Below are 27,929 nucleotides of genomic sequence, written 5' to 3'. Positions count from 1 at the left end.
AAGGGTTGTTGGGGTAGAGGAGGAAAGGAAAGAAGATGAGAGGATGGAGGGGAGAGGAGAGGAAAGAAGATGAGAGAATGGAGGGAGAGGACAGGCAGGAGGGGTGACGGGAAAGGAGGAGAGGAAAGAAGAGAGGATGGAGGGAGAGGAGAGGCAGGAGGGGTGGAGAGAGAAGAGGAGAGGAAAGAAGATGAGAGGATGGAGGGATGAGGAGGAGAAATAAGGGGATGGGAGAGGAGGGAAAAGCAGGAGAGGAAGGAGAGACAGAGGGAAGGCAGTGAAGAGAGAAAGGAAAAGGGTGGGAGGAGTGAAGGGAAAGAATGGGAAGTAGAGGAGAGGAAGGAAGATGATGGTGCTGCTAAGGATAGTTTCAAGGTGCTTTCCAAACAGCTAATTAACCCTCTCCTCTGCCTTCCCAGGGATTCATTATTGTTAATTATCTCTTGAGGCCCCAACCAAGATTGAAGCGCCTTTGTGCTAGATGCTGTATGTACATGGTGAGAGAAAGTGCCTGGCCTAAAAGAGTTCACACTCTGAACAGAAAAGACAGACAAAGGGCAGGAAGGTAAACAAAGGCCTGAAGTGACTTGTCTAAGGCTACACAGCAAGTCAGCGGCAGAGGCAGGAATAAAACCCAGGCCTCTTAGTTACCTACCCCATGAGCAAGGCCTCAGAACCATGCTGCTTTTCAGGAAAACTACCTGGTTTCCAGATACCAGGGCACCCAGCACACACACAGTTTAAACGCATTCCAATGACTCTAGCTTTAGGGTCTACTTCAAAGTGCCCATTTCCTTCTCTCCTTGCCCCGCAGCTCCTCGGGGAAACAGCACTTATACCTATTGGCTTCATATGCATTTTTCTGCTTTCCCTATGATTTTGTTTCAAACAGGAGAAGGGCCTCAGCTAAGCTGTCAAGGGAGCAGCTCTGCATCTTTTTATCTGGTCGCTTTGGTCCCTGGGTAGCTGTGGCCTCACCTTGCAGCCCCATTGTAAGGTTTGTACAGACTCAGATGTTGATGCTGCCTCTCTCTCTGTGCTTTCTGACCTATGAGGATAGCAGCTTCTTGCTGCTGGCCCACCACTGTGCAAAGAGCTCCTCTGTGCACCCTTCTTTACTGTCGGCCTGACCTCCTGATGTGCAGCTTCTCTAACCCTGCTGATTCCCAGCCTACAGACAGCAGGGAAGATGGGATCAGTCAGGGCTCTACAATCCTTTTCCTCTTCTCGCCCCCCCTTTCTCTGCATACCATTGTAGTCAGTGCCCCATTTCCTCCACTAAGCAGGCTTTCTTATCATCTGTGTCTGGCTGGTGTGTTGTTCCTCAGATGTACCCAACTCTTGAGTTTGGCCTGCTGGACTATGGCTACTCTTCTCCAAATCACTGTGAGCTCCTGATGCCAGTACTCTAGGATGTGTGTGACTGACTCTGGGTCTCTGGGAGCAGCTTTATGGGTTATGTTTGAGCTATAACGCACTAAACAGCTTGGGATCTTCCTGCTTGAGAGCCTGCCTCTCTCCATGAGCATTACTGCCACCGTTACACTAATGGAGGTGGGTGAGCCAGATCAGCCACAAGTTAATTGTGGGAGCTCCCAGGAGGAGCCCTCACCTTTGGAATTTACTCTGCACATTGAGCTGCAGTATCCCAAATCTGGTGACCCTCAGCAGCACTATGAAGCTTATCTGGATTTGGGGAGAGAGGGGGGGTTGACAAGGGCTGGTGTTTGTGAGCAGGGCAGGTGTTGAGAGCTCTCTCTTGAGGAATGGGTGCGTGGAGCAGCTGCAAGTTTTATTTTTTTCTGGGAGTATATGTTAAATTTGCTTAGAGCCAACCTTCCTGCCCCCAGCCCAGCTCTTGAGGTTCTCCCAGAAAGCCATGTTCTGTACATTAGCCCCTGCTATAGCTGACCTATCCACTACTCAGCCTCCTAGTGGTGTCTGGGCCAGGAGGTTGCTCAGATCCTGCAGAAACAAGGCAAAACCTACCAACATAATTATTATCTATTATTTGTATTATATGAGTTGTTAGAGGCTACAGCTGTGATCCAGGCCCCATGGTGCTAGGTGCTGTACAAACACATAGTGAGAGACAGCCCCTCCTCCCAGAGCTTACTATCTAATTAGACAAGGTAGACAAAGGGTGGGAGGTATAGAGAGGTCAGATAGCAGAGCTGGGATGAGAACTAGGTCTCCTCACTCTTATCCACAAGTCCACAGTGCCTGCCTAATGTGAGTCTTTCCATTGTTTCTCCTCCCTTGGTGACCACACCTCAAGTGCTAGAAGAGGTCCTCATCCTCCCTGACTGAACTAACCTTGTTATCTCCAGACTGATTCTGGCCAGCATATTTATACCTGCCTCTGGAAATTTCCATTACATGCGTCTGACGAAGTGGGTATTCACCCACAAAAGCTTATGCTCCAATACATATGTTAGTCTATAAAATACCACAGGACCCTTTGTTGCTTTTTACAGATCCAGACTAACTCGGCTACCCCTCTGATACATTCCATTGACTGAAAGATTAGATCAGGCTCTTAACTTCCAGGTGCTCAGTGGGTTGGGGTCAGGGTATCTAAAAGTTTGCTGACAGCTCTGGGATAAAGACTGTGGTTGCTTCTCTGGCACAATGGCACTCCCTACACCTAGTTTAAACTTGTCTGTGCAGGAGACAGAACATTCTTATTGGCCGGCCAAAGTCTGGAATTAATTCCCCTCAGGGACTAAGGGCCATCCCAAATCTCACCATCTTCTGCTCCAAATGCTGGCACGTTTCTTAGACCTTGCCTTCTCTAACATAAACATATAGCAACATATACATAAAGTACATCAATACGTTCCAAACCAAAACTCTCCACTGTACATATTTCTCTCCCTGAGGAGAGGTTGAGAGAAAAAACATGGGAGATGTTAGTCACATTGCTTAATGCTGTACAGCTTCTACAATAAAACCCTGCACAGAATAGAATAGAATAGCTCTGTGAGAGTCCAGGGCCCTCTGGAGCTTTCATGTGCCATTAACAGGTGGTCAGACGCGCCCCAGTCAATGGGGAAGCATTATGTTGTTTAATGGCTCTTAGAAGTCTCGTTATTGTATGTAAATGAGTTCAATATTTGGATTCAATGTCTTTAACTAGGTCTCTGAGCTCATTGAAATCGCTGCTAAATTGGTCCTTTAAAGGATTTTAATGGCCTAACTGTGGAAGGTGTAAAGGTTTCCACTTGCCAATGTGGCTTTAGAATATTTGGGCAGGCTTGCAAAACTGTTTTGTTTGCTCCTTACTCAGACAGAAGCAATTTCTGTGCAGCAGAATCACACCAGTATGTGCAGGGCTGACTGAAAGGATGGTGGGAAGGATTAGTGAGATGAATCTTTGGGATACAGTCCAGATCTGACTGACTCATTGCACCGCCCGCTGTGGAGTGAAGCCCAGCTCTTCAACTGTAGCGATTGGTTTACATTTCCAAGAGTTGTACCAAAGAAAAGGGCTAGAAATGTAGCTTTAAAAATAAAATAAATGCTGCCAGACTCCTCCATATTTCTAGTCCCCCTGGCAGGCGAGCAGGACCCTTTGACCTCACCAGGCCCAGGGGCTGACTGTGCACTTTCTGAGGTTGCGCAAACAGATTCTATTGATGGAATGTAACTTTAGTGCGCACGTTTGTTCTAGAGGCTTTGGGGCACATTCTGCTCCTGGTCAGACTACCGTAAATGTAGAATCATCATTGCCAGCGTTCCTCTGGATTTACCACAACGTGACTGAGATCAGCACTCCAACCCTCTGCGCCCAGTTCTCAGGTCCATCAGGATTCTTTTGCACAGCTCTGGCAATGCAAGGTGGCCATAAAGCCATTTTAACCCACCACCCAGGAATTCTCCTGATGTATGGGTGTGGTTGGGGGTGAAAAGGGCATAGTCAGAACATTGCTGTGTCATCTAGTGCCAGCTGCAAGCATGGCCCCTGAGGGCATGGGCTGCAGGCTGTAAGGTAAGCCTTTTGAGGCAGGGACTGGCTTTTTGTTCTGTACAGAATCTGGCACAGTGAGGTCTTCGCCATGACTAGGTCTTCTAGGTGCTCCAAGAATACAAACAGATAACAAGAGTAATAATAATAACCACTACATTTGGGCTGCTCTAGTTTATGCCTCGGGACAAAATGATCCCCAGTTGTCTCAAAATCAGGGTGCTGCAAAGGTGGAGAGCCATCTCCCCTCAGGTCCTGTTCCAAGTCCTGTGTCAAGTTCTGCTGGCCCCAAACTAAGGCCTAATTTCTGTCCCCTAAAGTGAAGGAATGTAGCATTTTAACAAGGTGGGGTATAGTCCTGTTTTTGTAGCTCCTAGGAGCAGCTCTGAGCTTTCAGCATTAATCTTGATTCCATCATGAACAGAGAGGAGGTGGAGGGAATCATTTTTTTCTGAGTGGGAAAGGACAGCATCAATTGGGAAAGAAATTTTAACTCTCTTGTATATGTCATGTTGATACAAAATGTTCATAATATGGACTAGGTGGGCTCAGAGCCTGCTCACCATGTGGAACTTCCATCCATGTACAGAGGAGTGCAGGGACATGCCTAGAGATCTATGAGAGTGGGACAATTGCTAAATATTTGCACACAGACCAAAGGGGCTGGGGGGGAAGCCAGTATAAACTCAGTGATAAAACACTCAGAGATGATGCTCAGTCAGATCTTGGACATTGCCAAGCCTCTCACTTTGAGCTGACAGTGCTAATATAGATCTCTCCATTGTGATAGGGGTGAGAAAGGGAATGGAGTGGAGTGTATTGCTAGCTTGTATATACAGTGCAGTCATCTTCTGAGCACGTTAGAACAATTATGGGACAATCCCGCTCCCCTTGAAATTAGGAGGGGCGGGGTTGCCTTTGATATCAGAGGAAGCAGGATGAGGCCCTTTAAAGAGTGAAAAATGCCCTCTTGCTTGCCTAGTTAGGGGTTTGCACTCCAGTTAGTGCTCACATTCTTCTTGCCCTTGCAACAAAGGTTTTCATGTTGCAACATTTTATCCACCCCAGGGACACTTCCCAGCTTCCATTTACCACACATACTGAGGGCTGTGTTACATAAAAAAATAATTAATGGACATAAATCTTGTGTGTGTTTGGACTCTGCCCTTACATTCCAGAGAGCAGATTTTGGACTTCAGATTGCAAATAGCCATTTGAGTCAAGTAGTCAAATTATGTAACTAACCAGAGTAGCAAGACATGCATTTTAAAGGAATCAAATCAGGACAATTAATGTATGTACATAGCAGTTGAGTGCTATGCATATTTCTGCACTGTACTTTTAAGTGTGCTTCTGAGGTGCTCTTATTTGGAATTGAACGTCTCATGTCAGTAAAGAGCAGCTCCCCTTTGGTTTGTGACTCTACAGTCCAGTGTTTGAGCTGCTTCAAAGATGGCATGCAGGTGAATAGCATCCTTGATCCTAGAGCAGTGCAAGAAAGATATTCCACTAGTAGATCAGGGGAGTGGGCATTAGGACTCCTGGGCTCAATTCCTAACTCTGCCAATGATTTACTGGAGAATCTTGGGTAAGTCAGACCAATGTGGTAAAAAATGGCCACTGATTTTGGGCATGTCACTTTTGTAGGTGCCCACATTAAAACATTTCAGGACCAATTTTCAGAACAGCTGAGGACCTGCAGTGCCCACGTACCTCAGCTGGAGTTGTGATCACTCAGCATTTCTGAAAATGAAGCACATAAAGCTGGGCATCGAAACATGGAGACACCTTGAAATCAGTCGCCATTTTAGAAATGGTGGCCGGAATGTCATTGTGGCTCGAAATGCCTATGCCTGTTAAATTACTTACCTAATGCAATAGGGGTGGTGTCAAGGTGTGGTTGACTAATGTTTGTAAAGTGCTGTTGGATCCTTGCATATAAGCTATCACCATCCTTGGCCTCTGCACAAAGGTGACATGTAAAATCAAGCCAGGCTTCATATTTCTAGAGCCTGGATACTACACTGATGAGTGCATTAGAAATGCAGATAATTACATAGAGTTAAGTAAATGCCAAGTTTATTTACCATTAGGAAGAATGGGTCAGATTCCCTGTTCGTGTAAACAGACTTCAATGGAGCTGCTTCAGTTTGCACCAGTAGAGACTCTGACCCAGACTTAATACAGTATTTGTGTGTTGGTTCCTCAGGTCAAATTAATGGCTGTGTACAAAGGCCAGGGCTCCCTCTATAAGGCTGCTCATGGGAATCAGTCTTGTGTGTGTGTTACAGCAAGGTATGCATTTCACAGAAGAAATTTACAACGGACCCCAATGACAGTGGGAGTCTGATATCAATGGGCAGCCTTATTATGAAGAGCATAATAAGGAGGCAATGAAAAGCCAATTTATGTTTGCCAAGATTTTGTTCCTTATTTCTCTTGCTGAGCAACTTATGTTGACATCTTCTGTACCATAAAAAAAACACTCTTGTGCCATCTTGTGGCCATTCTATGTAAATTGGCAGCTCATTGTAACTATCTACAATGGCCACCTCTAGCTATACAGGAAAATGTGGTAGGATAAATAGCGATCAGAGATAATAGGTCACATTATCTGCCTGCATGGCTGTTCCATTGCCTGCATTTTAAGAGAATGACAGAAGACAGGGATCCCCACTTACAGGAAGGATGACAGGCATTTAACTTCAAAATTGCCACGTATGAGAGAGCATCCCAGCCAGGACACATTTTGAAGGGTGGATGGTCGCAGGTGTAGTTTAGGATCTGATTTTGCTCCTATTGAAGTACGTGATTCAACTTTCATTGACTTCATAGAAGTAGAGACAGGCCCCCACACAAATGTGAAGCTCTTTGGTGCAAGGACTTTGTTTTGGTCCATGCCTGTAAGGCACTATGCATGGCCATGGCCCAAATTGTCTTCCCAGTGCCGGCCTGAGTAGCTGGGCTGACCATGGTGACATTATGGACATGACAAGGGTCCTATGCCAGGATACAGAGTTGCTTTGCAGCCCTACTCCATCCTAATGGCTGGAGAAGTCTCCACAGGAAGGGGATGAATGGAGGCTCTACTGCTATGTAGAGCCCTGGCTCCATCCCCAAGGACCACTGCACCAGGAACCTGCAAGGACCTGTACTTTGTGGCATGCACATGCTGCACTGCCTGCTGGTGTTTTCTGTCCAACTCCTGCTGCATAGCTGATTTGAAAGTGGAAGAGAGGGGAGAATTTCAGCCTATATAAGCAAATTATAAACATCCCCACTCCTGCACTGATGGGTTCACAGTCATCACAACTTACAAGCACTGGCTTAGCAAATGCTTATGACTTTGGTTCAGCTCTGTAGCCAAGGAAGGAACTACTACGAGGTGAGCAGAACTACACACTGTTATGTATGAAAACTTTAGCACCAGGTTGGCAGGCTCAGCAGAATGCTCCAAGACAGAGTGGACAATGAACCAGATTTCTTCTCTTGCGGGTCAGGGTTGAAGACCCTGAGAGCCTTGGTTGAGGGATGCAGGGTTAGTAGGCTGCCTTTACTTCACTGCTCGTGCTTTACTTGTTTCAAAGACTCAGACTGACACCCCTGCAGCCTGATACCTTCTACCAGCCTGAGTCACTGACTACATTTATTATAAAAGCCGACTCTCCCCCTTTGGGTATTACCTCCTGCGTGGCCAGGGATAGATTTAAACACACACTTTTGTGTGTGCGCGCACATGTGCACACCTGATGAAAAGTTTATAAAACAAACTCCTGGAAATGAGGTCACTGGGGATATTCACTGATTTTAATCCTGCTGGTGAATTTAGCTTTCCCAGTAGGTGGTGCTCTGTACCAGTTCATCTGCCTCCTCCTAGCATCCAGCTCACTCAAAGTAATAAGTGCATTGACACTAGGTCCAGGCACTATTTGCAAGGGACCTGATGTGCTTGTATAAGATGCAGGATGACCCAGGAATAATTAGAGCCAAGCCCATGTCCCAAAGTTCCAACTTAAAACCAAACTGTCCTGAAGTTTTGGGGGCTCAGATTCAGAGTTTTGGTTTATGGCCCAGTTCTCCTGGAAACCCTTCTCTACTTTCCCTCTAGGGGTTCCTCTACAGCCTGCAGCAGCTCCTCTCCTCCTTAACTACCTGGGTTGCACCTTGAGTTCACTATGACCTAGTTCAACTACTCTGGCCTAGGAGAGAAAAGGATATGAGGCCAATCGGCTGGTTCCCGGGCCCTGGGGAGAAGAGGCTCTCACTCCAGTTCACTGGAGCCTTGTAAAGGAGGATATTGGGTTATGCTGAAGCTGCTTCCCTTGCTTAGTTTAGGCAGAAATGGACCAAACTGTCCCCCTGATTTTTGGGCCCTTGTCCCTGAATCATGACCATCACTGGATCAGTTAATGAGGACAGGATGGGCTTGTCTCTAGTTAATCAGTACCACCCTTTAACTGGCCGTAGGTCAAGACAGAGCTCAGTCTCTGCCTGTGCAGAGAGCAAGGAACTACCACCCAGGGGTCTCCTGCACAATGGTGCGAAGCCCAGCCACTGAAGTTGCCCTTGCCCCACTAGGGTTGGCTTCCTTAGGAATTAGCCCTGGAGCATTAGATGGTGAATTAGGCCACTGAAAAAGAGAGGGAAGAGGTAGGGAGGGATTTCCAAGCCAGAATAAACTCTTAAAAGAAAAAAAATCTTACAATCAAACTTTCAAGACCCAGAACTGAGCCCCAGCCCCCACATCCCATAGGCTGAGCCAGAATAATGGAGACAGGGACAGACAACCCTATTGGGACTTTTCTCTAGGCTGATCTTCATCCGTTCCCTGCACAATTATTTGTGGGGTGCATACCTCCCCCTTTTTGCCTGCAGGAAAGCGGAATCCAGCTAAGCAAATAGGACTCCAAAGATATGGACCAATGAAATTCTGACTTTCCTGCATCAAATACGTTGTTTGACTGCTTCAGTTGTGCTGCCCAGAAAAAAAAGCATACAGGCATAGGGCAGCCTCGTCAACTACTAAGCAGCAATCCTAGGGAATCTTTAAATGCATTGAATACACTCCAAGCATGGTGTGCTGCTGTGAATTTACTGCAGTAACAAAAAATCAAGTGATACTGACAGCCCCATGCTGTGTTTTGGAGAAGTGGTCATTAAAAGTCTGGAGGAGAATAAGAAAAACAATCATTAGAGCAAATTCTGCACTGGCATAAACTGGCACAAACTGGCACATCATTGACATCTATGCTACTGCATCAGTTTACACTGGCAGAGAATTTAGCCCACAGCTTTATTAGGTGCTAAATTCAATTACACAAGCAGGAAAGCTGGATAGTTGGTTCATTCCAGCTATACTCTCTGTATCTGCAGAGGTTATAAAGTAAAAACACGCTGGCCAGTGAAACGCAAAGTAGAAATATTACATCATCAGAACCCCTCTCACTGGCAGATCTGCCCTGTTACGGCAAGATACTGTTACACTGCAAATCTTAAAAGCTGCTTAAATCCTCATGGGTGTCATAATCATAATGCATTACAGCAGAGAATGGGAGAAAGGTGCATAGATCAGTATGGCAGATGAGACCCCTTGGAGACTGGAGACTGAATTTATAGGTCAGTTAATTCCAAAGTGATGACAATAAAAAAGTGACAGAATTCTTTCCTTCTCCCCCGCAACCCCAAATTATAACCAAAACTACCAGCTGGCTAAGTAGCTGGACCAATGGACAATAAAGGATGGTTGCAAACAGATGCAAAAACAACATCTCTGGGCCCTTTGAAGATGCTATGGGAGCTGCTAAATATGTAAATCTCTAAATTTCCAGTGCTTCGATTCTAATAGAGTTTTTGGCCCCTCCACAGCTGCTAAACAGCGACAGGGAGAAAAAGACTGGTTCAAAACACCCTGGTAAACTACAAACTGTCTCCATACCATGGAAAGCAGGATGGCTTGAACCACATTCCAACATGCCCTGTTCTGTTTACTTGTAATGAGGGTAGGTTGGTTGTTTTTAGTGCTAGTTGCTGGACATTTTGTTTTCTAGAGGTTGGGTGTTGACTGGGTTGTATTTCTGTTTGGATTCTATCAAAAATAGAACAAGAGAAAAATGGTTTATGCTGGGGGTCACTTTGATTGAGACTTGGAAGTTCAACACATTCTGTCCTCCTCCAGCTTTTCCTTAGGCACATATGGAGCCAGGGTCTGCTCTCCGTTACTCCTGTTTTACATTAATGTTACACTGTTGACTTTAATGGAATCACTTCACTTTTACATCAATTAATTCCAAACAGGATCTGGCCCATGAGTTGTTGCTGATCTCCTTGCTGGTACCTTCCTTTATGCTACCTTGCGTCTGGAATATTTTCTAGTACTTTGTATTGCCTCTAGGAGAGCAAAATCCTGCTGACTTTACTCATGCAATAAATCTCACTGCAGCCTTGCTCCTTAAATTGTAAGGTCCTTAGGGCAGAAACCTTAAGTCTGATTCTGATTTCACATCATTGTAACTCTGTTGACATCATTTGAGTTACTCCAGCTTGACACCAGTGTTGAGAGCCATGTCTGGCCCTTTGTCTGTGTGGTTTGTAAAGCATCTTGCAGACTGATGCTGCTGTATAAGTCATTTTAGTCTGAAAACGACCCTCCTGCCTGTAAGTGTTACTAATTTCCTGATGCTTCTCTTTTCATAATCCAAGCCCAGTAACATGTTCATGGTTCTGCTTTCCTAGGACTGGACCAAATTCTGATCTCTCTCGTGCTGGTTTTACAGCAGCATGACTGCCATGGCTTCAATAATGTTATCTTTTCAGGTAAGTCAGAGTAAACTCAGACTCCCTGTATTTCATTTTGTAAGTCACTCTAGTCCATTTCTTGCTTTGCTGGGGATTGATAAACTATTCTACCTGTATTTGCCTACAGCCAAAACACAGCGATTGACTGATGGCTAAAAGCTCTGCAAAGAACCCTACTTTTCTTAAACCCACTGGGTCAAAGGCAGCCCCAGTTTGTGATGCAAGTGGGTGCAGCTACCCCAAAAGCAATTAAGTTACATCCGCTTTCACCATGGCTGAATTTAGCTCATTTAAGGGTGCAAAGCCTGTTTAAACAAATGTAAAAAGTGACTTCAAATGAATCTAGATCAGACCCTAATTGTATTACATATTGATATTTTATTTCATGTTTTCTAGCTATGCATCTAGTCATTGGCTCTATCTACCTGAGACATGCAAGCAGCACTGAGTATCTAGCAATCAGATAAAACACTTTATCCCCGCGCAGACAATCATGCCAGGAAAGAAAAGCCTCACAGGATGCTTTTGCTGGCATGTCACCTTAAAGCCTCTCACCTTTCTCTGTGACTCATCAGGGTTTATAAACGTCTTACAATTTCATCACGTGCTCTATTAATAACAAATATATAAGCAAGAGCTTCGTAAGTCACAGCAGAATAAAAGCAGTAGGCAGGTCAAAATTCACTGCTGTCTGTTTTCTCCTCTCTCCACTGGCAGCAAGACTGAAAGACCAGACCACACCATCCAGAAGAACAACTTTCGGAGTTCTTACAAGAAACCGTATTCCACACATGCATACAGGTAATTGTCTGCATTTCTACTGTAATATGTGTGGTACTGATTTTCTAGAGTGGAAAGCAGCCTTTAAAGAGGCCATTCTACTCTCCATATAATTGCACATGGTGCATTGTCTTGGAGAGCATGGAGCTTTGTTAAATTAAAATGTGCTTCCATAGACATTGATTAGAATGTGGATCCCACCATATTCCTTCCCCCTCGCTTTTAAAATCTGAGTGCGACGAGTCTGGCGTGAAAGCTCAGTCCTTATTACGCGCTCACATCTTGATGAATAGCAATAACTCCTAAAGACACGTACAAGAGGCATTAAAAAATTACTTGCATTTATACGCAGAAAATAACTCTCACTGATAGAGATATACCTATCTCAGAACTGGAAGGGACCTTGAAAGGTCATCGACTCCAGTCCCCTGCCTTCACTAGCAGGACCAAGTACTGTCCCTGACCAAAAAAAAAGCCTTCCCCCCCCCCCCCGGTCCCTAAATGGCCCCCTCAAGGATTGAACTCACAAGCTGATCAGGAGAATAACTAAAATGCTAATCATGTGAACATTGGAATAAAATGAGTTTTTAAAGAATTTTTAAAATTAAGCCAGGTGCCATCAGATTTTAACAAGCACAGTTAAAGGATCTGGGGTGCTTAGAGAAGACATTGTCTGTCTGTTCATAGCCTGGGTCAAGTGTTAAATGGTTATGACTATTAGACAAAGGACAGTGGCACATGAACATTTTTGCAGTTCTCCTACTATAAATTCAGAGGGTGAAATTCTGGCCTCATTGAAGTCCATGGGAGTTTTGCCATGGATTTCCAGAGAGCTTGGATTTCACCCTTTGTCCACAGCAGTCAGGGTGGGAGGGGTATCGCTGCAGGCTTCCGCACAGAAATCTCCTGTCATGTCTAAAAAGACCTCCAGGATCTGAGTTAATGTCCTAATCGCTCTCTCATCGGATCTCTCCTCCAGTTCTCCTTTCGCTCTGCAAAGCACACTTGCTGCACGCACACATGAATGTCACGTAGTCAGAGTTTGCTTCCAGAGCTCAGATGCTGGCACATCTGGGGAGAGACGGCATTAAACCACCACAGACACCCCAGGCCCTGCATAGGAAATATAGCAAATCACTGTAACTAGAGAAAATAGCAGCACTTGGCTAACAACACCATGCAGTCCTCTTTTTGATGCACTGTGCCTGCCAGCAGAGCTTTTGTTTGTTTTGTTATTTCTGCAAATCCTATTAGCTTGTTTACAGCCTATAATTGGAAGGGGAGGCCAGCACCTGTCAAATAATAATCGTCAGTGACCTGGTCTCATGTTTTATCTAGTGTACAACGATCTGACAAATAGTTTTACTGATTTGGTTTGTACACACACACACACACACACACACACACACAACACACACACACACACAATTCCAAACTAGGGATTTGGTTGGGCTATATAGAGTAGACCCTGCTTGATAAGTCAGGCAGAACTGTCTGTGTTTAGTCACTTGGGAGCTAGAGATAACCACAAGATCTGAGTTCAGCAGCCTCAGCAAAGAATTCCCTTTGTATTCACCACTGCCAAGGCCTGTCTCCTCTCTAGGAAGGACACTACAAGCCCATAAAAAGGGTTGGGGGCCAGCAGCAAAGTTCAGATCTGTGTCTGCAGCCAGCTCCCAACTTCCTCAGAGTTTGGATGGACTAAGTTTAGGGCCTCATCTCTGGAAGGAAACAGAAATCACTTAAATATATTCTCAAAATCTCCCCTCTCTGAACGAAGCAGCACACTGCTGAGAGGTCCTGCCACACCGTCACCTGAGGTCCTATGGCCAAAGGTGCTGTGCTTTCTAATCTCCTGCCAGCTGGGCACTCACTGCTCTGCTATTCCTTGCATAGTTCAGTCACACATGTAGCATTTGCCCTCTCACTGAAGCTGCCTTTCAAAACCATCCTAGGAACTTACCAGTCCAGGCCCGATATCTATGATATCTACCTCTACTTATACCCTCTGATTAGATGCATTTCCTGCTCCACTCCTCTCTTCCTGCCCCTTGGCATCCAAATTAGACTCTCAGCCAGGGAAACTAAGGTGAGGAGTAAAGACCTGTCTAAGGTTCACCTCAACCAGCTACATTAAAATACTACAACTTGTCCTCCCTACATTAGGATGTTGCACCATCTTAGCTAATGTGTGTTAACTCTCTGGTTGTAAGCCACAGGTTCTTCCTAGTATAGACACAGCCAGAGAAAGTACAGCAGAGTTGATGCTGGTGTAAGTTATCTGCTGAAGGGGCTAGAAACAGATGTACATCACAACAGCTTAGGCTCATCCCTGAATTTGGCCCAGATTGTCTGCTGTGTATATGTTAGAGAACCTCAGTAATCTCTCTCTCGAGAAATCTGTGTAGATAGATAAATGGATCTGTAAAGCTGAGCAAACTCTGAGGAGCCTGGAGAGAATCCAGGAAGCTACAGGAACCATTGGCTAGAGATTTTTCGTCTGTTGCTACCCCACAGTGCATTCCAGTGGCAGGCCCCCTAGCTGCCTGTATAATTAGTTAGTGCTAAACAGCATCTGCAGATAAATTCCAGCGTTTCTCCCAAAGCCTGAGCAACAGCTGAAGCTTCCCATCAGCCATTTATCTCTGGCAACTGAAAGCCACAGTCCTAACGCCAGCATCTCAAACTGCCCTCGCTAATGGAGTCACTTGTGGACTCAGTTTGCCCCTCACAATCTATCCAGGGAACCTGCTAACACAGACACTGTACAGGCCAGATGCTGGACAAGTTAGTCACCTCTAGCCTGTTTCCTTCCCAGTGTATTCTCTGCCCATACACATGACATTTGCCCATGCCTTTTTATGCACTCCATCTGCAGCTCATTTGTACCACAGGAAATGCATTTCCTCCGTCTTAACTAACTCATACTGGAGCACACAGGTGGCTGGGGGCAGTCTGGAAGCAGGTGGGCAAACCTGCCCCACAAAAGGGCACCCAGTGGCACTGCGCAGGAGAGGGCAGAGATCAGAATGTGTGAGCCTGAAGAGAGAAGGCAATGCCAGCTCTACACTTCCAGGAAGAGGCAGTTGCTTGGGGGTGGCTCTTCTCATCCAGGCATGGACACTCCAGCTAGGCAATTTTTCTGCCAGTAGCTGCTAAGGCTAAGAGCTGTTTGCAGGAGCTCTGTCCTGCTAAAGGTTTTTTCTGATGGGCTGAAGGAGGTTCCTTCTTTCAGCAACACCCTCTCCAAACCCTCAAGTTCACTCCCAGACCAAGTACCTCCAGAGTTCATTCACATTGCAGGTCACCCCCACCCCCTGCCTTGACTCCACTTCCTCCTCTTCTCAAAGGGGAAAAAGCATTGGGCTCTGAGCCCCTCCACTCAGCTCATTAATTACACGATTACCATAAGAGCTTCCCAGAAAGCAGAAGATTGGCTTGATAGCATTAAAGGCCTGCTCCTGCAAGCTGCTGAGGGTCTCCTGCCAGGTGTTGAACTCCAACGCAAGCCAGAGAGTTGTGGGTGCTCGACACTCAGCAGAAGAGACTCAGAGCCAGGCAGGATCAGGCCCTAAGAGCGCTTTGTTGAGTCACCAGATCCAGCTTTTTGGTGACCTTAGAGCCACCTTCCCTCCCCCCGCTCATGTCAGCACATAACGTCGCTCGTCTCACCACTTAACCCTGCTGGCTGAGTCCCAGGCTCTAAAAGCCATTTCTCGTCCCTCCGCTCTGTCATTAGCGCTCAGCGCCTCAGCAGCCAGGTGACTGGCTTTTGTTCCTACGCGTCAGCTGCCTGGCAGGTGGGGGTTGTTTTTGTGACCTGTCCCATGCCAGAGCCCCACTGCCGTGAGCGGAGGCCCTGCATTTGCATTGTGGTGGTGATTACGTCTGAGAGCCCGGGCGCATTTGCGCTGTCAGGCTGGGTGGCCATGCCGGGCACGTTGTGCTTATATAGCGAGGGAGGCAGGCTGCCTAATCCAGTATGTGCTTGGCAGGTATTTTTGGCCAGTTGGCTGATCCCGCTGGAGAAGATTTACTGAAATAGTGACTCGCTGACGACACCGGTGGCCAAACAGAGGAGAAGTTTACAGAGGACACCAGAAATAACGGAGAATGTCCGTGATCAGCGCCTTGCCTTTCTTGAAGCCCATTCATCAGAGGCCTCCGCGGAGCTCGCCTGGACGCCAACGCCGCCACACGCTTCCCGCCAGCGAGTTCCGGTGCCTCACTCCTGAGGATGCAATCAGCGTATTTGAGATTGAGAGAGAAGGTAAGAGCCCTCCTTCCCCACTAGCTCTCTGCCTCAGTCCTGCTCAGCCAAAAAAACCACAGTATTGCCCCAGGCCTTAATTCAGAAATGCACCTGGTGCTAGCGTGCAAGTGGAAATGTCCCGCTTTCTGCAGGGGACCAGGGCTGAGCACCCCAAGCAGGAACAGCCTGAGAGTCATTGTGGCATCTGTCTTAGAAGCTGGGGCCCAAAGTGCTTTACAGAGCTAAACAAATAGCAATGGAGAGACACATGGAAAGAGAGAATGAGTGACTTGTTTACCGCTCCACCAGCGTCTTTAGTGTCAGATCTGCTACAAGCCCCAGTCAGTCAGTCAATCTGTTTTGTGAGGCTATTTGAAAACTCCCCTTCCCCCAATAAAACCAGCCCCCCCCTTCCCACAAGGAGAGGGAGAATCAGAGGTAGAGGCAGCTTTAGGTGTGTAGGAAGCCAGTGTTATAGGGTGGAACCCACTTAAGGGTCTGTTCCTGGTCTCGTTGGAGTCAATAGCAAAATTCCTAGACTCCACGGAGTCACACTGAAGTTTATTCACATACCAGCACCACTGTCCAGAGAGGCTCCCTGCAGCAAGGAAAGCAGCATAATACATTAGAAAGCACTTGGCCCTCTTATCCTGCCCTAGGAAGGGCTTTTCACCATAGCAGGGTCAGTAGGACCAGATTCCACTGGGAACAAATAACCCTTTTTCTCCTAGCTGCGCGCTTCAGACACTGAACAATGAAGCCAGCTGGGATTCAAACAGATTAGTCAGAATCAATTTTTCAGTGTTCAAACCAGAGAGAGTTACAGATCAAGTGCTCATTGGAGCCGAGAGCATTTGTAGCCAGCCTAGTTCTTCTCAGGAGATTTCTCTGGGTCTGCAAGACCTACAAACCATGGGCCGCATCACTGCTCGGCTCTGGGCTGAGTTTGGCCCTTTGTTCTCTCTTGCGATCAGTTTCAAAGGAATGCCAGCAAACCTGCTAGAGGAGAGGGAGTAATTTCTGTGTGACAGTCACTGCAAGAGCCATCCTAGCATAAGCCTGTAATGTTCCACTAATGAGAACTTGCCACCTGCTGTGTAGAAGGGAGGGGTTTCTACTAGTGACCACAAGACCAGATTCTCCATCGTGTCATTTACACCTGTGCAAAGGGAGAGCAAAGTGGATGTAAATACTTCCATTCTGATCTCTTTTGCACAGGGGTAATGACTGTACAAGATACAGGACAATGGAGAACACCGCCAGGAAATCAAAGCTGGGAGGAGCCCAGAGCAGAGGGAGATCACTACCACAGCTCTTACCAGAAGGCAATATACACATTCCCCGATCTCAAACCCTAAACACAAAGACTCAGATCCACAGATACTGAGGTACCTAAACTCAAGACTTAGGCACCTAAATCCCAGTTTTGGCTCCACTGTGATGCACAAAACTCCCTAAATTCACTCAGGGCTTATGTTTTCAGAGCAGAAATTCCCTAGGCACCTGTGTTTCTGCCTCTAAGCATGTGCACTGCTGCCTTCCTCCAAGTATGTCCTGCCTAAGCTCCAGAGCAATTCATGAACTAGGGGAAGACAGCCATTCGGCACCCAATCCGGTAGGGGTGCTCAGAGGCTGCCTCCCAGATCCAGTCCCATTCAAAATCCGGCTGGAAGAGGTGATGGTGATGATATTGCCCACTGTATAACTGGACTGCAGAATCATTCTCTCAGCCTTGGGCCAGAGACACACAATGATTCTGTAGCCCAGTGGTTACAGCGCTCCCTAGAGGTAGGGACCTCCAGCTGTTTGGTATGGGGTGAGGCTGGAGCCCCGTTGCTGTTCAGGAATCACCAGTAGAGAGGCACCTACCTCACGGCTGCAGGGCACGTGTCTCTCTCCGTTCATTATATAGGGAATCTCGGTGCCTAACTCGGCTTTGTGGATTGCCAGGTGTGCCTGTGATTTTCGAGGTGCCGGAGGTTCAGTGTTGCAACATCCAAGTCCCTTTGTAGATCCCACCCCAACTTTCCCTTTTATTGATCATTTCACAAGCTGTAGAGATCATCATAACATTTCAAGACCAGTAAACTATATAAATATCTGTGGCTGGTTTTAAATGGAGTGCTAAATGCTGTAGGATTGACTCCGAAAACCCGCAGGGAGAGAGCAGTGAGCTAGCAAGCCTTAAAGCAATGTTCCAGATCAGAGATGTACTGATCAGAGAACAGAGCAGGCACGGGTTCCTAGGACAGTTCTCCTGCTCGGAAGAGCCGAGGGCTTTGCTTCCTCAAGTGTGAAATGCCCAACTTCTAAAAGGAAGTAACTTACAGAAGATGTATGGGTGAGAAGGGGAATCCCAGTCCTTTCTGGCTTCTCCTGGAAGGAGAGATTGACTTGAGCCACAAAATTCAGATCTGGATACAAGCTTTCCCAGAGTCTGGAGTACCTGGATCCAGGGCTTTGTTTCGCACCCTTCATGTTTATTAAGCTCCAATTCCCAGCCCATCATCAATTAGTCTGAGGCTCTCCCAGCCTTGGGGAGGCAGCAGTGTAGCTCCGAGAGGCTGTTCCCTCTTGACATTGCCTTGTTTTTATTCTTCTCTAGCATTTATCTCCGTTTCGGGCGACTGCCCCCTTCACCTGGATGAGATCCGCCACTTTCTGAACCTGTGCCCTGAGCTGTCGCTTGGCTGGTTTGAAGAAGGCCGCCTGGTGGCTTTCATTATAGGCTCCCTTTGGGACCAGGAAAAACTCAGCCAGGTAAGAACCAGCTCCTGTTACTGCATCTTGTCTCCATTTCCTTTCCATGCTAGGGATGGGGAGGAGGACGACAGAGCTTTGAGACAAGAGGGTGGAGTCCAACGTGCATAGACATGACTGGTTATTGGGGGTTACTCTAAGGGAGCATGTGACCCGGGTGCTGAACTGAGCACCCAAGTGCAGGAAAGGAGGGCAGGGGCTGCCCCGGGTACCTAATTAGTTCAGTTTGTAAGACACCCATTTTATATTTATTTCAAAGGGGTGGAGGAGGCTCCATTTGCCAGTCCCCTCCAGCTTTGCAGCCATGGTTCAGCCCTATCTGCCAAAAGGGCTTTTCCGTTTCAGAGACATCCACAACTCTTGGGGCAACAGGGCTTTGGCTAAGTGCCAGAGTAACGCAGGCTCTGTATTGCTCCCTGCATATGCAAATCCCTGCTTTTCTGTTCTAAGGGGCTGCCACCTTACAGACTAGAAACGGAGAGGGAAAAAATTCCCCCTCTGCACCTTTCATTCACAATGTGGCTACTACTGAACACCCAAACTCAACCCACTGTTAACTCCATCAAACGATTAACTGCAACACAAACAGGGCCATTCTCCTAGGGACAAATACACTTCCTGCTGATTCAGCCTCTCTCTTCTGCAAGCACTTTACAAACTAATCGATTTCTACAAGCAACCTGGAATGAGTTCACTCCTGGAGAGAGCTCTCGCAGTATTAATTGCTACAGGATAAAAATAAGTAAAAGAACTGAGAGCTATTGCTTTGGTATTAAAATGGGTTTAATATTAAAAAAACCCTCTTTACAATTACAAGTAATTAAAACTGAACAGAGCTCTGTAAGCCTTTGCGGGGGAAGGAGCACCCTCTAACCACTTCGAGCAGGAAACTAGGTGGCTGGTCTCCTGGGGCATATGCCTAGCTCTGTCACGGCCTCTCTGACACCCTGGGCAAGTCATGTAGGACCTGATTTTCAGGAAGGGCTGAACAGCTCCAGCTCCAATTATAGTCATTTGGAGATGGAGATTGGGGAGGTGGGGACTGGGAGCTCAACACTGAACAATCAGGCCCTAACTGCTTCGTGCCTAGTTTCCCCTTCTGTGAAATAGGGACAAAAGACGGTTACTCACCTTTGTAACTGTTGTTCTTCGAGATGTGTTGCTCATATCCATTCCAGTTAGGTGTACGCGCCGCGCGTGCACATTCGTCGGAAAACTTTTACCCTAGCAACTCAGTGGGCCGGCAGGTCGCCCCCTAGAGTGGCGCCACCATGGCGCTCCATATATACTCCTGCCGGCCCACCCGCTCCTCAGTTCCTTCTTGCCGGCTACTCCGACAGTGGGGAAGGAGGGCGGGTGTGGAATGGATATGAGCAACACATCTCGAAGAACAACAGTTACAAAGGTGAGTAACCGTCTTTTCTTCTTCGAGTGATTGCTCATATCCATTCCAGTTAGGTGAATCCCAAGCCTTACAAAGGCGGTGGGGTCGGAGTGAAATGTGGCAGAATAAAACTGCCGAGCCAGAGGCTACAGCCTCTCTTGAACCAGGGCATACTGCGAAGCAAAGGTAAGGACCGAGGACCAATGGAGCTTCGCGACAGGTCTCGTGGGTAGAAACACGAGCCAGCAAGGCGGCAGATGAAGCCTGAGCCCTGGTAGAATGCACGGTGATGTGGCTTGGGGAAATATGAGCCAAATCATAACAAGTGGGGATGTCCGCCATCACCCAAGATGAGATCCTCTGAGAGGAAAACAAGCAAGCCCTCCCTTTGGCCCGCTACCGGGGCAGAGCTGGGGCACCTTAGGAAATGATTCTGTCAGCACAACTAATGCGAGCACTCCACAGATGTCCAAGGAGTGCAACGGTTATGCCCATTGCGTTGAGCTGTGGGTAACATAAAAGGCCAAAACACCTTAGGGAGGAAAGCCGGGTGCGGTCATAACTGCACCTTGTCTTTGTGGAACCTTCGTAAGAGCTCTGATCTCAGAGACCCGTCTGGCCAAGACTAGGTTGAGGCCCCAGGGCGGGGCTGGGCGGCGCACCCGAGGGTGCAAGCGCTCCAAGCCCTTGAGGGACCTCGAACCCATAGTGGGACACTGAACGTCCATCTTAGCCTGCCTGGAAGGTAGGGATGGCTGCTGAGAGTATCCTCAGCGATGATACCGCCAGATCCTGCCGCTGAAGGCCAGAGGCAGGCCAAATAGAGGGGATCGAGACCTCAGCAGGAGCAAGATCGAGCGTACTGCAGCTGTAAAGGAAACGCTTCCACCTGGCTCGGTACGTTGACCAGGCGGAAGGCTGCCTGTCACCCCGACTCAGGTACGTGAGGCGAAGAGGCTGCAGGTCCAAGTGACGAAGCCTGTCATTGCCCTGAGTGATGAGGTCTGGGCTGACAGGCCGAGCAACGTGGTATGTCAGTGTTGCCTGGACCACTTTGGAGTGATCATGATGATGATGCACGCTCCGCCCCTGCGGAATTTGAGCAGGACGTAACGAACCAGTGGGAAACAGCGGGAAGGCATAATGCAGTTGGCCGTTCCACGGCATCAGGAATGCGACCAAGATCGATTCCGAGGAGAGACCTTGGAAGGAGCAGAACATCTGGCATTTCCTGCACTCGCGGTGAGCGAACAGGTCTGTGCGAGGAACCATTTCCACTTCCGGAAGCGGGACGCCTCACGTGGGGCAGAGTGATGACTCGTAAGACAGGAAAGACCTGCTGAGTCAAAGAGATAAGACGTTCCGAACGCCTGGGAGAAAGGACGTCGCCAGCTCCATCGAGTGGGCCATGCAAAAGACCGGAAATGGATGGCCTCCTGACAAAAAAGGGGGAGGACTATGTCCCCCCTGAATGCTTATGAAGCACCTGGCCATTGTGTTGGCTGTAAACACCGAGATACAACGGCCTCGCAGCTGCCGATGGAACCCCTGGCATGCCAGGCGGACCTACTCTCATTCTTGGGGCATTAATGAGGAATGCCAGCTCCCTAGAAGACCGAAGGCCTTAAGCTCGGAGGTGACCATGAGCACTCGAGCAGAGAGATGATGCGTCCGCCGTCAGGAGCAGTGAGGGCTGGGGCGGATGAAACCGCATCCTGTCCACACCAAGGAGGGAGTTAGCCACCACTCTAGGGAGCCTAAGGCGTTCGAGGGAACGGTGACTACCATGAACATTGGCTCCCTGTCCAAGCGGTTACGCCGAGGTGGGCCGGACTTGGAGAGTACGGAGGCGGAGCTTGGCGCGTTTGGTTACAAACTTGCGGGCAACCATGGACCCAGGAGACTGAGACAAGAACGAGCTGAGGTCGTTGGGAAAGCCTTCAGACCTCAGATGATTGATGCCATCGCCTAAAACCGCAGTTGCGATAAGCAGGCTCCGGCTAGGTAGGAGACCAAGATAGCCCCTAGGAAGCCCAACCTCTGCGTGGGAACCAGAGCGGATTGCTCTATTAGTAATCATCAGGCCTTGATCTGTGAATAAGACTGTGCCGAGGCCCACGGGCTGAGTGGTTTGTGTGTCAGAGTCTCCTCGGATAAGCGAATCGTCCCAATACGGAAAAACGCATATCCGACATAGCTACGGTAGGCGGCGACTATGGCCGTAAACCGGGAGTATCACCGCTGGCTATAAAGCGGAGGCATCTCCCATGCGGAGGGAAGATGGCATTGCAAAGTACGCGTCCTTCCTATCCAGGGCGGCATAGTAGCCCCCCGGAGGCAAGGATGGAATAATGGTTCCCAGGGATACCATGCAGAACTTCAACCTTATCCCAAACGGTTGTAGTCCATGCAGGACCCAGGCAGGTCTGACCTTTGGTCGAGTGGGGGACTAGGGCATAACGGGAGTAAACCCCTAGCCCCTTTCGTCCGCTGAAGGGGGACAGGGCTGGAGCAATTTTTAAGGTGGTACCTATGCTCCATCGTGCGCAGGACCCAGCGACCCTAAAAGTAACTGGGGCCATGCCAGGAGGAAAGCGGGATCAGGATCCCGTCCTGCGACTGGTACACCGCCCTCCGGGTGACCTTGGAAGGTCCGTCTTGGTCCCAGTGGTAATTGCGAGGGACCTCGAACTTTGGCTTTTTAGGGGGCCTGACGTTTGTCTGCGACACCTTGGCCTTGCCGTTTTTCCAGAGTTTCTGCCTCTGGCTAGGCACAGAGTATGGCGGCTGGGGCCATAAAGGCCTGCGTTTGGTCGCAGGCGTATACATGCTGAGACGCATTAGGACCCTATTGTCCAGCAGCTTCGCAGTCTGGGGCTGTCTCTGCCGCGAAGATGCCTTTACCAACAAAGGGTAAATTCTTTCCCCCGTCCTCCAAGACGGCAGCGAACTCTAGGTGGGAGGTGTCGAGGGAGAACTCCTCCCACCCAGGTGCTATAATTATCGCAGCTAAGCAAGGCTTGTGCTTCGCTACCCAGATGGTGCAGGGCCCCTGCAGAGTACACCTTGCATTCGCCAAGGCTCTTTCCGCTCGGGGCCGGCGCCCGCTGGCCAGATATCAGGATCGTGGTCCTGAGCATAAAATCCGCGGCATAGGGGTGACACGGATGCGTGTCCGGACGGCCATGGAGGGTACTAAAAGAGGCACGGGCCGAGTCCCTGACTCACATCGGACCTTGCCCAACTCGGCACCGGGGACTGGCATCGGGAGGCGTTCAGGTCCCTGGAACGAGATCCAGACCCGCAACCAGAACGGTGTCGGGAGGTCGAACGAGATCTCGAGGCTCGGAGAAGAGCTACAGGAAGTCAAGGTACCTGCCCCGGTGCCAGATGTCGGAACGGTGCCGATAGCGGGTCGGCGAACGGGATACCGACCGGTTGCAGCGAGTGTGACCAGTACCGAGGAAAACAGTACCGGGACTGCCCAGTGGTGTCCGGCGTGCCGACAGGACTTGGAGCGTCTGCGGGACCGTGATATAGACAGTGCGCTCTGCTGTACTGACAGGGACAGTCCCTTGAAGAGACTGTATTACCCGACCGGCGGTGCCCGGGTCAGGCAGCACTGACTCCGTCATGGCACTGAGAGCCCTCGCCGTTGGTAACATCTCCGGCGCGCAGGGAACAGCAGGCTCAAACACAGTGCGTACTGGGGAGCTGTCAGGCACCGGATTCGACGGCCTCCTGGGGCCGGGATCCATGGTTACGAGGTCATCAGAGCTTCGGTAGGTGCCGGTGCCGGGAGAAGACCGAGTTAGATAAGCCGTCTGGCTGGGGTGCCCGTCAGCACTGAAGCAGCGGGAGTACTACGCTAAACCACGGCGCGTGCCGGGGAGCCGTCGGGCAACGGATTCTACGGCCCTTGACGGGGACCCGGGATCGACGGTGCCGAAGCAGGTGTCGGTGCCGGGCGAATCCGACTTAGACTAGCCCTCTGGCCGCGGTGCCGTGGGCACGGAAGCAGCCGGGAGAAGTAGCCGACCACGGCGCGTGACGGGGAGATGTCAGGCACCGGATACTATGGCCTTGCGGGACCGGGGATCGACGGGTGCCGACGTCACGGGCCGCAGCAGGTGTCGGTGCCGGGCGATCCGACGTAGACGAGCTCTCTGGCTGCGGTGCCGTTGGCACGGAAGCAGCCGGAGCAAAACGCTCAACCACGGCGCGTGACGGGGAGCAGTCAGGCACCGGATTCTACGGCCCGTGTGGGACCGGGATCAACGGTGCCGACGCCATCGGTGCCGCAGCAGGTGTCGGTTGCGGGCGATCCGACGGTTAGACGAGCCCTCAGGCTGCGGTGACGTGGCACGGAAGCAGGCCGGAGCAAAACGCTCACCACGGCGCGTGCCGGGGAGCCGTCAGGCACCGGATTCTACGGCCCGTGTGGGACCGGGATCGACGGGTTTGCCGACGCCATCGGTTGCCGCAGCAGGTCGTCGGTGCCGGGCGATCCGACGTAGACGAGCCCTCTGGCTGCGGTGCCGCTGGCCAAGGAAGCAGCAGGAGCAATACGCTCAACCACGGCGCGTTGCCGGGGAGCCGTCAGGCACGGATTCTACGGCCCTTATGGGACCGGGATCGACGGGTTGACGACGTCATCGGTGCCGTAGTAGGTGTCAGCGCCTGGCGATCCGACTAGACGAGCTTCCTTCGGCTGCGGTGACGCTGGCACGGGGAAGCAGCAGGAGCAATACGCTCAACCACGGCGCAGTGCCGGGGAGGCCGCTAGGCACCGGATTCTCCCGGCACTCGGGGACCGGGACGACGGTGCCGACGTCGTCGGGCGCCGGTGACGAGCCATCTTTAGACGAGCTGTCTAGCTGTGGTGCAGCGACACAGAAGCCGCAAAGGAGCAGTAAGCTCTACCACGGCGCGAAGCCGGGGAGCTGCCCAGGCACCGGATTCCCTGGTCCTGGGGGACTGGAATAGACGGAAGCCGAAGTCATCGGTTGCCTCTGCAGGCCGGATTAACGCAACTGAGGCGAGCTCCTCTGGCTTGCGATACAGGTGGCACGGAAGTAGCGGGAGCAGGGGGCTCAACCACGGCGCGTGCAGGGGAGCCGCCAGGCACCAGCAGGAATCGTAGACTCTCTCGACCTCGGAAGAAGGGAACGGTGCCGAGTCGACATCCGGTGACGGCGTACGGTCGGTGCCGGAAGGCCTTGGTGGTACCGGCGGGGTCCGGTGCGAGGAGGCGCTTCTGCCCGCCGCTTGAACATCGCTCCGCGCCCAAGGTGGAGGGGCAAGTGAAAGTCCGCACCTTTTTGTTCTCGGCTTAAAAGCCTTGCAAATGGGGCAATTATCTGTTCAAGTGTGATTCTTCAAACAGGAGTCATGTAGATCTCTCTTCGGCCGCGGCTTCTGGTAAGCCGGGCCCCTTTGAAAATCTGGTGAGCCATGCATGGCTCCGGCACTGGGCTCATGGAAGGGGCTACTTCCTGAACCCCGCTAACTAAACTAACCCATGTTAGCAAAGGAAACACGTATAACCATACAAATATATATATATAAAGTGTTATAACTGCATAATTATATACGAGAAAACGAGTAGCTAGGGAAGTGGAGGTCAGCTAAGCCGCGCTCCACTGTTCAACGACCGACACGGGCGGTAAGAAGGAACTGAGGAGCGGGGTGGGCCGGCAGGAGTATATATGGAGCGCCATGGTGGCGCCACTCTAGGGGGAGACCTGCCGCCCCACTGAGTTGCTAGGGTAAAAGTTTTCCGACGAATGTGCACGCGCGGCGCGTACACCTAACTGGAATGGATATGGAGCAATCACTCGAAGAAGAACTTTATCTATTCAGGGTGCAGGGGTATCATGAGCCTTAGGTTACTGTCTGCAAAGCAATTTGTACTTGGACAGCACCTCCAGTAGATCAGGTGAGAGCCCCAGCTGGAATGCATCTGCTTACTCCCATGGAAGCTGCTCACCAGCTGAGGATCTGGCCCATTACATCTGTAGCCCAGTCAAACGAGTGCTCTCGACACAGAATTAGAGGGCACTGCGGCAGTGAGCGAACCGCCAGCTAACACGCTTTCCTGTCTCTCCCCCACCCCTGGCAGGACGCACTGACTCTGCACAAGCCTGGTGGTACCACCGTGCACATCCACGCGCTGGCCGTGCACCGCACCTTCCGCCAGCAGGGCAAGGGCTCCATCCTGATGTGGCGCTACCTGCAGTACCTCCGCTGCCTGCCCTACGTGCGGCGGGCCGTGCTGATGTGCGAGGACTTCCTCACCCCCTTCTACCGGAAGTGCGGCTTCAAGGTGCAGGGCCCCTGCGAAGTCACCGTGGGCTCGCTGGCGTTCATTGAGATGCAGTACCCTGTGCGCGGCCACGCCTTCATGCGCAGAAACAGTGGCTGCTGAGAGGGCACCTTCCTCCAGCTTCGACGCTTCTCAGGCAATGTTAGGGGCGGGCAGCCACGTACAGGGAGACAGAGCTGCGCAGCAGCAGCTGCTCTCCTTACAAGCAGCATTCATACTCACTGCTGACTTTTGTGCCTGCCTGGTATTCCAGCTGGCTGCCTTTTAACTAGTAGCTCCAGGCCCAGCCCGCTTGCCTCTTAACTGGTCCTAGCGCTGATCCAGCCATTGAGCTTACAGATACGGAGCGAAAGGCAGCAGAACCACAATAAGTACCCTTGCCTCTTCTCCGGTCCATAGCTCAACAGGCAGGCTCCGTAAGGCTACAGCTGTTGAGTTTGACCTCCCCAGGACAGGGGTACGTCAATTCTGGCTAGCCCGAGGCCTTCCCTTTAGCTCCTGACTTTAAAAGCAGCAGTGGGAGTAATAAAGCTCTGAGAGCATGTTATGCAATTAGAGGGGGTCAAAAAAACAAACATTGCTTGAGAAGCAGCACTGCATGGATCGGTCCATCGATTTCCTGTTTTCGTTCTCTTTGTCAAGTGCTCCAAGGCCAATAACATGAGGCAGGCATGTGGCAGACACCTCTCCGCTGGTGTCTCTGCTGGGAAAAGCCGTACGCGCCTTCTCATGCTAGCTGCTCGCTGCCATGTTCTGCTGTGATGTATTAAATGGAATCCGTGCTCACGTGTTCTGTACATATGCAAGATACATTCAGCTACACTAGGCTCCAGCAAGTCTCCCCCTTCCTCCCTCGCCCTCCTGCTGTTATAGGTTGACAACCAACAGCCGTGTGAAATCCCATAATAATGTAGGATCAGTGATGGCTACCCCTGCTCCGACAGACTAGGGCACCAACTTTCAACCCAATATAGCAGATACTGTCCCCAAACCACAGCACACTCAAGGCCTAAGAGAGAGCAAAATAGAACATGGGACTGAATGCGCTCTAAGGAGCCCAGCAAGGAGGCTACACCACTGGATATACATTTCCACCAACTCCTACCTTCAAATGGTTATTAAGGGGGTAGCTTTTTCAACAGACCCTTTAAGATATATTTGTGGTCTTTATCTAGTGCAATCCAAAGCACTGCTACAATGGCTCCAGAGAATCACAGACGAAAAGTCGTTCCCATCAGATTGATCGGATAATCACACATGGTTTTGCAAAATCTGAACATGGCAACACCACTTGATTTATTCCTTAAGAACAAGAGGGTATATCAGCCCACGCTCCCTCTCTCATCCCACGGACCAGTGCTGTATATAGACCAGAGCTTCTAGCTCACGCCATCCTAGTTCACTGGAAATATGAAAGCCTCTGGGAACACCCTGTGCTGTTTGTTTGTCAGTTCTTTTGTTCATCATCAAATAAAGGGTTTATTTGTTGTGTTTTTTAATTGGGTTCTTGTGCGCATGTTTTTTTCTTGGAACACAATTCAACAGCCTGTAACAGTGGTAGACAAAGGGAAGGGTGCAGAGTTTGGTCTATACACTTGAGAAGTTGCATCAAAAAGCCAGTGGGCCACAAAGCATCTTCCCCCGGCCTTTTTAGATTTAGTCTAAA

General features: G+C 49.8%; 1 protein-coding gene across 1 annotated transcript; it reads left to right on the top strand.

The window, feature by feature from the left end:
* Window positions 1-483: 483 nt before the first annotated feature.
* On the top strand, window positions 484-27,384 carry AANAT (aralkylamine N-acetyltransferase). Its single transcript, XM_030534193.1, has 7 exons — window positions 484-565; window positions 893-997; window positions 10,700-10,780; window positions 11,480-11,563; window positions 15,538-15,812; window positions 18,400-18,554; window positions 26,060-27,384. The coding sequence occupies exons 5-7, from the start codon at window positions 15,656-15,658 to the stop codon at window positions 26,363-26,365; spliced, it is 618 nt and encodes a 205-aa protein (XP_030390053.1). The 5' UTR covers window positions 484-565; window positions 893-997; window positions 10,700-10,780; window positions 11,480-11,563; window positions 15,538-15,655; the 3' UTR covers window positions 26,366-27,384.
* Window positions 27,385-27,929: the final 545 nt, after the last annotated feature.

The sequence above is a fragment of the Gopherus evgoodei genome, chromosome 15 (assembly GCF_007399415.2).
Source record: "Gopherus evgoodei ecotype Sinaloan lineage chromosome 15, rGopEvg1_v1.p, whole genome shotgun sequence".
Classification (NCBI taxonomy): Eukaryota; Metazoa; Chordata; order Testudines; family Testudinidae; genus Gopherus; species Gopherus evgoodei.
The sequence above is the reverse complement of the archived record's forward strand: the minus strand, read 5'-3'. Positions and strand labels throughout refer to the sequence as shown.